General features: G+C 49.3%; 1 protein-coding gene across 2 annotated transcripts in view; it reads right to left on the reverse strand.

The window, feature by feature from the left end:
* Positions 1 to 1,622: 1,622 nt before the first annotated feature.
* Positions 1,623 to 12,218, reverse strand: part of CNKSR3 (CNKSR family member 3) — a 52,907-nt gene continuing 42,311 nt past the window's right edge. For both annotated transcript variants that reach the window (XM_006757678.2, XM_015560026.1), the window contains 4 exons: positions 9,830 to 9,954; positions 6,521 to 6,729; positions 5,963 to 6,052; positions 1,623 to 2,956 (listed from right to left, as the gene is read on the reverse strand). In XM_006757678.2, coding sequence (XP_006757741.1) covers positions 2,658 to 2,956; positions 5,963 to 6,052; positions 6,521 to 6,729; positions 9,830 to 9,954 — 723 coding nt within the window. In that variant the 3' untranslated portion in view covers positions 1,623 to 2,657. The remainder of the gene's footprint in view (positions 2,957 to 5,962; positions 6,053 to 6,520; positions 6,730 to 9,829; positions 9,955 to 12,218) is intronic.

Genomic DNA, 12,218 nt, shown 5'->3' on the forward strand with positions numbered 1-12,218 from the left:
CATCTTAGAAAATCGTTGCTGACGTCAATCAGTTCCTGGTACTGAGCTGCCAGCACAGCAGGCCTGTACTGGTCAGCGTCTGCAGACGCCACGTCCCTGGGGATTTTACGTATAGATCCAAGCATGCCCCTTGTTTCATGATTTCACTGCCCCTTGTAACATAACTGCGTTTGAGCATTTACGTATTAAAATGATTATTGCATTATGTTTCCTACGTTTATATTTAAGTTAGGACATTAAATTGATGTGTGTGTATAGAGGCCAGTTATAGTGCCTGCTAATTTCATTTCAGAATTTAAATAGGGTGATGTTTTTATGTGAAAAGACAGGTTTTATCGTCTTTGATTTTTATTTAATGATTGTGGTCATATTATAAATATTTATTATACAAAGATGCATGTGTTGAATTTGGTTTGGTAGTATTTTGAAAAAAATCACTATTTTAAAGTATCATGTCAAAAAGAGTCATTCTGCATCTTCATATGTTAACACCTGTCCACCATAAACCCGGGTTACTATTGAGGTTAGCAGTTTCCATTCGTTGCTAAGATGTTAGTATTAAACTATTGCTTATATATCTCCACAGTAGAGACACATACAAACTTTTTTAAAGCAGCCATCTATCTCTTAAACACAATTCAAGAGAAAAACCCCAAGTGAAAATAAAAATGAATCTGCAGAGGCTGACCAAGGGTAGAGAACCCAGGAACTTCCCTGGCCTTCCCTTGGGCCTCCAGGGGCCAGTCTGAAACACATCTGCTGCAGCCATCTAAGCTGGGCACCGCCTAGCTCAGACTGGGTTTGCAAATTCATTTCAAGAACAGTCAAGAGATCACAAGTGGCATTTTCTCCACAGAAAAGGGGCGCATCTCCAGCGAAGACCCCGAGCCATTTCCCTCAGCTATTTTACTCATTACTGAGCTGCACTGCAATGCTAAGAGTCCGCCCCTACACCCAGGGAGTGAGCGGAAGTGTTCCCACCCCACTTTCTGGGCATGCCGCCAGCTCACACTCACAGTGAAACGGACAAGGCTTTCCCACAGCTCCCTCCTGGTCACCGGGCCCATGAGCAGACCTCTGCCCCCAGGCTTGGCCCTCACTGTGCTGAGAAGCTGCCGGTGAATCACTCTCCCAGCCTCTTCCGGCCTCGGTTTGCCAAACCCCTCCCCTCCCCCAGGAAACCCTGAGAGGCTGGCAGGGCCGCCCGATTGATTCCAATCACTCTAATCGGTGAGGGCTGTTCTTCCCTCACCCACCAAGACCATTTTAAAGGGAAGATGTTCACTAACTCCAGGGAATCTCCAAGTCACTGAGTTTCAGGAAGTTTGGCAAAATAAACCATTCAGGGATATGGTGGGGGGTGGATTTCCGGCTGGAGGATACCAGCTCTGCCTACCAATACCTGAGAAAATTCCCCAAATGTCATGTGACTTCACACAGGCCTCCTCAACACCCCCATTTCTAAGCCAGGAAATCCCAAATTCTTGGGAGGGTTCATTTTCCTTTTTAACAGGAGCACCCGTGGTCACAACAGCCACTTGTAAATCGGAAACGACCCCAAACTCTCTTTTTTGTTAGCCTTGTGCATGGCGCAAAACAGAAATACTTCCACTCCGTGTGACTACGAGTAGGAAAAATATACAACTGTATTTAAAACGCTTAAATTAACAAGATAGTACTTTTCCATTCTAACAAAATATCATACATTCAGCTTACACAAGAGTTAATACCCAGACACACTTTTCCAAAATACCTGATGCTACTTGAAAATTTGTGACCGTGACACTCGCCGAGGTTTTTCTAATCGGCAAAACGTGGCCGATTGAAGGGTGGTCGGTTCTCCTCTGGAAGAATGACACTGAACAGGTCACACTGCGAACTGACGTCTCTTTCACAAACTTAAGTCCTGCTGCTTCGTTTTCTTAAGGAGACTTTGGCTATCAGCAAACCTTATAGCTTCTCTTCCCTCAAAGACGGTGACATATAACAGGACACCTCGGGGCCTTGTAGAAAGGGCTTTGTGTGTGACCAGCCCGCTCTCCGCGTGTTTCTGTGTCCATCGCCCTGAACTGAGACTGGGATGAGCAGGAGGTGAAGCCGGGGTGACCCGTCTGCCCGCACACCTCTGCTCTGCGGCTGACACTGCGAGTCATGTGATCTCCCAGGCAAAGCTGCTACCCTTACACATGTGCTACGGCGCTTGCACAAGCAAAACCAAAGTGTTCTCCCCACTGGCTTTCTCGGGCGGAGAAGTTGGACCACAAACCAATACATCTGTGCGGCCATGGCCACCGACTGTATCCCGCCCCCAAACTAACAACGCCCCAGGTCCTCCCGTTTGCCCCAATCCCGGCAGAGGCTGCGGGCTGGGTTGTAGAGTGTCTCCGGGTTCCGACTCGAATGAGGCCGGAAAAGCCAACTCTACCCATCTCTTCCCTCCGCCTCCACAGGCCGGCGCCGAGGGCCTCTGGATCGGTTCCCACCCACTTACTTCCACCATCCGACAAGGGTGGCACACAATTTTCCAAAAAAAAAACCCCACACACAAAAGAATCTGCAAAAGGTGTCTACATAATACTGTGCATGAAAGTCAGAGCGGTGGCCCACTAGGAAGGAAGGCACTTGTGAGCGGGAGGGGGCATCCCCGAGGGCAGGGCTCAGTGAGTCAACAGCTTCAGGCGCGTGAGCCAGCTGACCAGCAGGGACGGCTCCGGGGCCGAGGCCTTGGCCCCCGATGAGGCAGGCTTCTTTTTGGTCCCTTCCTCCTGGAACGGGATGGTGGCGCTGCTGTGGAGATCCGAGCCGAGGTAGCACCTGCTGCCCCGGATGTAGTCCGCGCCTCGGACCAGCTGCCGCTCCGTGTGGGGCCTGGAGAACCGGTAGGGGGGAGAGGCGCTTTCTTCGATGATCGGCGGGATCCGTTCGTTACTGAAATACCGGCAGAGGGCATCCTCACCTGTTGTCAGACAAAGACCACAAGTCCATTAAAATGACCGTGCACCGCCTAGGTGGGCCCAAAGCCCACTCAACCTTCTGATGCCCTTTGATGGCAGGTACCACAGCCTGCCCTCCCCCGGGATGGGCTAGGAGGCCTCGCTGACGGCCAGGCTCACCCCCTGGGGGTGTGGAAAGTAGAAATGGCCAAGGGCCATCATAGTTTGGGCTGCTTTCCCACCTGAGAGGTGACAGGTGGGCAGAGCAGAGACAGAGAGCCCGCCCTCCATTACCAAGGTAAGGGTTTTCCTAACTTCACTTGAAACCAAGAGAGAAAGCTGCTAACCCCATGCTCCTTCCCCATCGTCCTTCCACGATGCTTGCAGCACATAGCACATGTTCCTAGAACAGGGTTCCTATGCCAGAGCGCCCCTAAGGAGCATTAAAAAATGGGGGTGCCTTTGGATGTGTGGACGAAAGGGGTCACATGCAAACCTGACAAGCTCAGGGAAGGCCCGCATGGAGGTCTTGCAAACTCAGAGGCCTAAAGTAACCACAAAGGATGGTCTGAAATTAAACTTTAACTAAAAGCAGTTGTGGTGGATAGTTATGTCCTAGGCTGGTATCTTCACTGACAAGGTCAACCTTTACCTTAACTGAGCCTATCTGTCTTTTTGCATCTATGATAACATACCCTTGAAATGTCTGGGTGACTTATAACCTCCCGTTTTCTGGACCCCTTGGGGCACAACCGAATGTGCTGGGCACCAGGACAGATACCACAAATTCCTTCACTGTTATCATGTTCATTCTTCCTGCACCCACCTAAGTATGTGTCTATCATTTTACTTTTCATCCAATCCCAGAGGACCTCTCCCCCTCCCCCCTCTCTTTGCTTTCTGCCGCCTCTCTAGTCTATCACCAATGGATTTCATGTGACCACCTACGTCCCTCCTTTGCTTGCAATGTATAAACATAGAGGAAAACCCGCCATTCTCCAGAGCACTATCCCCATTCGTTGAGAACTGCTTCCCGGCAACTGTCGGCAGTTTGGCTCAAATAAACTCACAAAAATTCTTTACGGGTTTGAATGTCTTGTTTTTCTTTCACGTTAACAGCTGTCACCTGAATGAAGGGCGGGCACTGTTCACCATTCATGGAGGGAATCCAAAACATTTTAATGCTCTGCTACTCGGGACAGTTCCCAGCAGAAAGACTGATCCCACCCTAGGAGCCCCCCCTGGGATTGGTGACGGGTGATTATGAAACTGAGTAGAAACCTACAAACACAGGCCACTTGGCATTCTTTTGACCATAAAATTCCACCTCTAAAAACGTGCAAAGATCTCCGTACAAGGGTGCTACCTGAAGCATTGTTTACGATGGGGGTGGGGAATGAATAAGAACAGAAATAACCTAGATGTCCAACAAATACTAAATAAATAGGTGTTGTAGCCATGAGATGGAATACTAATGCAGCTATTAAAAATGTTCTAGATAATATTCAGCTTACATAGTGTTAGTGAACATCTCTGCCTCCCACCCTGCACGCTTTTCCCAAGTGTATAATTGTATCTATGAAAACAGCTGGAAGGGACACGACACCTGCACCTGATGGTTCCTAGGTTGGGGAAGCCGCCTGATGCCGAGTTTCATGATGCAGCTGAGCACCTTGGAGATGTTCTTCCAGTACTTGATTTGCTTTTGTAATCGAAGGGCAAAAGTTACTATAAAAAAGTGCCCGTTGTCAAAAAGCCACATAGTGTCTGAGTCACTTGATATGAAACGTCCAGAATGAGCAAATGCAGAGACAGAACGTAGATGAGTGGTTGCCAGGGGCTGAGGGAGGAAGGAATGGGGCGTGGCTGCCCACAGGCCTAGGGCTGCTTTTCGAGAGGGTAAATGTGCTGGAATTAGAGATGGTGACGGACACACAACACCAGGACTATCCTGAAGAGCACTCAGGTGCTCCCGCCCCAGGGTGAGCATTGTGGTGTATGTGAGTTCCATCGCAATAAAGCTATTATTTGTACCTTTCATTCCAACATGATCATACAAGAAAAATGTGGGAGTGGGGACGGGGGTCAGGTAGGTTTTCCATTTACTGATTTCACACTCCCCGCCCCGCCTCTCACCCCATCTTTCAGGACAAAGGCAATAAAAGGCCACATCTAAGCTTCAAAGGCTAAGAGACCGGCAAGAAAGATGTTGACATTTTAAAATCTAAACAAAGGACAGCCTGCCACCTGCTGACGGCTCCACAGACTTTCCCTGTAACTGGAGGTGCCCTGGACGTCAGGCAGGTGTCTTCTGCCTTTTCCACGTTAGCGTAACCCAGGTGATGCGGGTACTCGGGTGACAAACGTTACCAAGTTTCGGGGAGATGTCAGGGGTCGATTACTGTGAAAGTTGGGCTTTCAGAATGTTTTTCTCCTTCCCTTTGCCATCTAAAGCCTGTGGACTTCAACCTGCCACCTGCTTTGTTTTAGCACTGCACCAGTGCCAACATACTCCAATATAACTGGCAAAAAAATAAGAATACTTATAAACCTTTTCCTCAAGACTAGTGCAACAACCAGTAACTGCCCATAGGGAGGACTGAACACAAATTGCTTTTCTAACCGTAAGTACCCTCTAACACAAGAAGGATTTGGGGGGCGAGGGGGAGAATCCATGTTTGTTCATGAAAAATCAAACAGACTCCAATAATCATAAAATTTAGGCTGAGATTACATAATGAATAATTTATTTCTACTTGTTTAGAAACCGGACCATTAATGTCTGCAGCCTCTTCAAAGCGCACACTGCTAAGGAGGAGATTCACAAGCACTAACAGGACGGCATCATTCTGCCATTCTAGAAATACGTGGGGTCTGAGGTCGTCAGCATTCCTGACTTCATAGATGAGACGATGGGGCTCAGAAAGGCCAAGTCCTCTATCCAGTTATCCCAGAACACTTAGGAACAGGCCTGGGATCCGGGCCTGGGTCTTCTAATTCCTGATTTGAGGTGATTTGCTTAAACTTACCTTTCTTCCCATGACTGCGAGGTCTGGCAAAAGGGTCCACGATCCCCATCCAGCTCCCGTCCGCCGGCATGGACAAAGGCCGGGGCTTGCCTGGGGGGGTGGGAGGGAGCGAGGTGACAGTGGGTGACTGGGTGGCTCAGAGAATCATCACCCCCTTCATTTGTTTTCTAAACCGCCACCCCTGCAGGATCACTCTTACTTAAGCAGAAGCAGTCACACATTTTAAAGGAAGGACAATAACTGAAAGCGAGCCATGGGGACAGGGGGCGCTGAACTTGAGGCTGTGGGTGCACAGGGCGGAGCCACTCCGCAGCTAAAACCCAAGCTCTGAGATGTAAAACTGGAACGTGATCTCACCCACCAGGCTTGGATGCCAAGCGGAGCGATGACTCAACAAGGCTGCGCTTTGGAGGAAGGAATAAAGGCCTCATACTTGGAATTACATTGAGGTTTATGCTTTCCTCAGATTCCCCCCAGCGTCTGCCAAATCCAGCCAGCCATCCCTAACGAGGAGGGGGTGGGGAAGAGAAGAGCAGCACCAAACACACAGACACTTACCATAGGACGGTGTTTTCTGCCTCATTTTTGTGGGCAGAATGTTGGTTTCAACCGAATACCCAGGCAGCTGGTCGGAGTCGGCGATGGTGAACCTCCGCCTCCTGCTCTCCTGGTCCAAGAAGGAATTCGGGGACTCAGAGCCCTTGGGGCCGGGCGCCGGCCGCTTACACTTGCTGAGGCCTCCGTAAACGAAGCTCCCGTTCTCGTTCCTGCGAGGCAGTGGGGGGTCATGCACTGGATTACAAAGAGCCGCTTACAGGAGGCGCCCATAGGAGGTGCCAACCACCTTTCCACTGGGGGAAAAGCGTGGCTTTTCCAATCCCAGTTGTCTCTCAAATACATAGAGGCCCTATTCAATAAAGGCAAATATCATGATCCTCCTATTTAAATAAGGGAAAATACATGTTTTTCATATGTGTGCAAACGGTACACGTGTACCTTTGGAAAGAGGGCTCCGGCTTCCGTGAACACCTGTCCTATCACTGGGTCACCACTCACTACAGGAATCTCGGGTTCAGATGGGACCTGTGGAGCCCTTTCTCTCATGCCCAGCGCAGTGTCTTTGCCAAGAGCCAGGTAAAAAGGCACTTGCTGTGCATGGAGCTGTTAGATTTGAAAATTCTGTCAAAAGACACAAAGGGCCCTTTATAGCCCCCCAGCGGAGAGTGTCTATTTCCCGAACCAAGTACGGGAACTGGCAAGCGCTGGATCTTCGATTGCAACTTCATTCTTTCTAAATGTCAGCTTATATTAAAAGTTGAAATTAATTTTCATGTGTCCAAGTGACCAGCTGGTTACATGTTTTGCATTTAGTAAATCCCACTAGGTGATCCCTGTAAAAAAGTACCAGACAAAATACAGAATCAACTGAGTCCAAAACCGTCCGAAGATCAGCCTAGTCAGGGCGGTGTCCCCCGTGAGCCAGCTGCCTGTGTGCCCCTGCCCCCACGAATCTGTCTCCTTCCACACTTTTCAACCTGGACTAGAACTTCCCATTCACAAAGCTTCCATGACTCACCCCTCACTCTCTGTAACCATCTGCATTCTTCATGCCTCAGAAAATATCCTTCATTAATGACATGTGTTGGGGGAGGGGGGGCACGCATGCATATGTGCCTCCCCAAGTAGATTAAAAGCCCTAGCTCCTCTTCCTGCTCACTATATACATCGCCCTCTGTCTTACCACTGCCCTGTGACCAGTCACTGAGAACCAGACAAGAACACTCAGGGTTGGGAGTTAGAGGGGGGGTGTCCTTCCTACAGTTTCAACAGCCCACACACTGACCATCAGTGACACTCCTGTGTTTTGCATATGCAAAGGCAACTGCCTGTTGCTCTAAACACACGCAGGATCCATGGCCACATGACTCCAGTCTTTGTCTACAAGGAAGAGTCCTATCTCCCAACCAGAAAGCCCTGATCACCTACGGCGACTGCTCTACATGCTATAATACGTTCTAGGCAAACCAAGACTCAAAGAAGAGGAAAATGACATTAATTCTTCTTTGTGCCAGGAGCAAATACAATGGAAGCAAATAGTTTAGCTTACCAAAAAAAGAAAAGAAGAAAGAAATAAGTGAAAAACTCTAATATAAAGTAAAACATCACCCTAAGTTCAACCCAAACTTTGTCTTAGGAAATATTATAGCATAATTACATATTTCTCAATTGATTCTAGAACAGCTGACTGAGCCATTGGCCGTTGTCTGGGGGTGGGGGGGCGGGCAGGAACTACATCTGTTTTGTGCAAATGGTAACCCAGGCCTGACACTAAGTAAATGTATACTGAATGAATGGGCCAGGTTCTCGAGGTTTACCAACATATGCAAATATGTAAGTTGACATAAATAAGCCTGTATTTTATACCTAAATCACCCCCTATATAATATCGAGTATGACCATCCTCGTTATATCATACAACATTTAAGACAGCCATTATAAAGCAATGAGCTTTAAGAATTTATAATAGACACACACATGCACACAGGTATGTGCAAACAGAGTTCATCCACACACACCTACATCCATATTTTTTAAGTGCCATGAAGAACACACCTCTCTCAGCAAAATAAAGCTGTGACTATAGTTAATGTCCCAGAAATATCTATTACCTTCTTCCCCAGAGATGAATTTACCATGTAGTTCATGAAACTTCGGCTTCAGGGAACCCCGAACACCCCCTCCCAACGTCCAGGGAGGAGCCAGAACAGTGCATTCCCAAGAGCACATACTTCTGTGAGGAGCCCCTTCCCCACCCAACTGCAAAGTGACAAGGGCCCTGAAACCTGGGTCTGTCCCTACACTTCCCCCTAAGAATCACAGCACCCCCCGTTCTATCAAAGTATAATTGACGTAATATTGTATTAGTTTAAGGTGTAGAACATAAGGATTTCAGGGTGGGGGGGAGAGGGGGGGGAATGATCACCGCAATAAGTTTAAATAACATCCATTACCTCACACAGTTACACATTCTTTTCTTGTAATGAGAGATTTTAAGACCTACTCCCTCAGCAACTTGCATATACAAGATGACATTATTGGAAATTAGTCACCATCCTGTACATTACATTCCAGGACTTATTTTTTTTTAAAAAAAGGAGGATATTTATTTATGAATTTTAGAGAGAGAGGATGGAAGAAAGGGAGGGAGGGAGGAAGGGAGAGGAATAGAGAGAGGGAGGGAGAGAGAAAGAAACATCAATGTGAAAGAGAAACACCAATCAGTTGGTTGCCTCCCATACCTGCCCTAACGAGAAATCAAGCCTGAAAACTAGGTATGTGCCCTTTTTAAAAAATATATATTTTTTTATAGATTCAGAGAAGAAGGGAGAGGGAGAGAGAGATAGAAACATCAATGATGAAAAAGAATCATTGATCGGCTGCCTCCTGCACACCCCCTACTGGGGACTGAGCCGGCAACCAGGCATGTGCCCGTGCAGGAATGGAACCCAGGGCCCTTAGGTGTGCAGGCTGATGCTTTCTCTCCTGAGCCAAACCAGCCAGGGCTAGGTACATGCCCTTGATGGGAAACTGAACCCACCACCTTTTGGACAAGGGCTCCAACCGACTGAGCCACCCGGCCAGGTCAGGGCTTATTTATAACAGCAAGCTTGCACCTGTGACCACCTTCATCCACCCCCTATCCCCATCCCCTAGCCCCCACTCCTAGGGTCGCACTCTTGAACTGCAATTTTAAGACTCAGCCCTGTCACATGGAATTCGGCAATGTTTCTTCTCATGATCTTCACACCCACCCAGACTCTCCACGAACAGGTGGCATGCGAACCACACGCACGGACAGGGACCTACCTGGGAGAGTAGGGCACAGCCGGCGGCGGGGGGATGTACAGGTCCAGGATGGCCGGCTTTTCTTTCTTCAGCGAAGTGTCCATGGTGCTCTCAGGAGACTGCGACGTGGTGGGCGGAGGCGAGGTCTGGAACAGGAGCAGGTGCACAGGGCAGAGGTTACCCCCGAGACTGCTCTTGGCACGCGTCTCCCCTCCCCAAAGCCAGCACCACCTTCCCCCACGCCCCACCCCGGGTAACAAGGTCGCCAGGTCGGTGCGTGCTGGCAGCTGTTAGCAGCATTCAGCTTGCTTTTTCTCTGAGACACTCACCATTCACTAGGAGTCCCGAAAGACTAGGTGCTTAGTGAGACACAGGTTCGCAAACCGGGTGCCTGGGTTAAAATCCTAGCTCTGAGCAAATAATGTAACCGCCCAGGCCCTCGATCCCTCCTCTGAAACAGCTATACTGACAGCACCTCTTGCACAGGGTGGCAGGGGGATTGGACAAGTGAGTGAATACAAATCGCTAACTATGTTATCGTTGACTGGGAGCGTGAGCTTCGAACTCAGACAATCTGGGTGCCATCCTGTCTATGCAGGAGGCTATTTTCCAGGACCCGCAGTAGATGTCTGAAACCTTGGGCAGTACCGAACCCTATGTAGACTAGTTGTTCCATACATGCATACCTATGAAAAGTTTAATTTAGGCACAGTAATAGATTAATAACAATAAGTAATAATAAACTAGAACAATATCCTATATAATAAAAACCTAATATGCAATCAAATGAACGGTGGAACGACTGGTGCTATGACAAGCACTGACCACCAGGGGGCAGACGCTCAATGCAGGAGCTGCCCACTGGTGGTCAGTGCGCTCCCACAGGGGGAGCACTGCTCAGCCAGAAGCCGGGTTAATGGATGGTGAGTGCAGCAGAGGTGGTGGGAGCCTCTCCTGCCTCTAAGGCAGCTCTAAGGACCCCAAGGGGGATGTTCGCCTGCCAGCTCCCAGGGAGCGGGCCTAAGCTGGCAGGCAGACATCCCCCAAGGGGTCCTGGACTGCGAGAGGGCACAGGCCGGTCTGTGGGACCCCCCTGCCCCCCCCCCAGTGCATGAATGTCATGCACCGGGCCTCTAGTACTGTAATAAAAGTTATGTGAATATGGTCTTCCCCCCCACCTGTCACACTACCTGGCAGGGGTGAGGGGCATGTCTCATCACACACTCCTGCAGGAGGGCTGTGGTGCCCATATACCCACAGGCCCAGCAGGCCCAGCTGCCATGAGTTGGCTGCTAAAAGCTGTCCCCTTCTCTGGAGAATAGCCCTCGGCTGGCAGCTCCCCTTCTGGGCACAGCTACAGGAGCCGGTGGCTCTGTGGTTCCACCTCTATAACAGGCCGAGGCTAGGCTGTACCTGAGGCGCCACCTTGCTGGCTTCCTGCTCCTTATCTCCCTGCCTTCCTCCCTCACCTGAAGCACATGTCCTCAGAAATCAGTTTCACAAGCATCTGTCACACATTCTGCTTCTAGGAAACCTTGTGTAGGACACACCCTTCCCCGATGGCATCTGTGGGTGTGCCTCAACAACGGCGTTAGTCTCCTCTAGGACATGCCCTCCCATCTGCCAAACCCCGCCTGGCGTCCCAGGCTCCAGAGTGCTCCCACCTCCAAGGGAAGTGTGCCTTACCCACCCGGCCCACCCCTCTCTCCCCTTCTTCAGAGCTCGACTTCTGTTCTGGGTAACCAGTAGCTGGCAGTCACCCCATCATCTGCCACTGATGAAGGAAGACCTCTGAGATGTCATGTACCACTTTCTGAGAATCCCCCCAAAATTGAAAGATGTTACACCTTGGACTGAGCAGTGCACACAGAAGCATCAGGGGTGTGGTTGATATGTTCACTTATGACTTAAGAAGAGATTTCAATTCTATGCCCCTCCTTGCTCCACTCTCCACGTCCTGTTATTTACCACCACACACAACACACACGCGCACACACACACACACACACACACACAAGGAACACAGTAAATGCACTCCCAGTGCTCTGTGCATCACCAAGTGTCCAAATGGACGGCTTGAGATTACTACTGTTCCTTCCAGTTGAAGATTTGGCAAAAAATCAGTTACATACAAATTGCCATCCTAATCTTAGAAAAGAGCAAAGGGCCAAACCGGTTTGGCTCAGTGGATAGAGCGTCGGCCTGCGGACTGAAAGGTCCCAGGTTCGATTCCGGTCAAGGGCATGTACCTTGGTTGCGGGCACATCCCCAGTGGGAGGTGTGTAGGAGGCAGCTGGTTGATGTTTCTCTCTCATCAATGTTTCTAACTCTCTATCCCTCACCCTTCCTCTCTGTAAAAAACCAATAAAATATATTTTTAAAAAATCACTAATAAAAATGGCCACTATGC

Source organism: Myotis davidii, unplaced genomic scaffold, assembly GCF_000327345.1.
Source record: "Myotis davidii unplaced genomic scaffold, ASM32734v1 scaffold1494, whole genome shotgun sequence".
NCBI lineage: Eukaryota > Metazoa > Chordata > Mammalia > Chiroptera > Vespertilionidae > Myotis > Myotis davidii.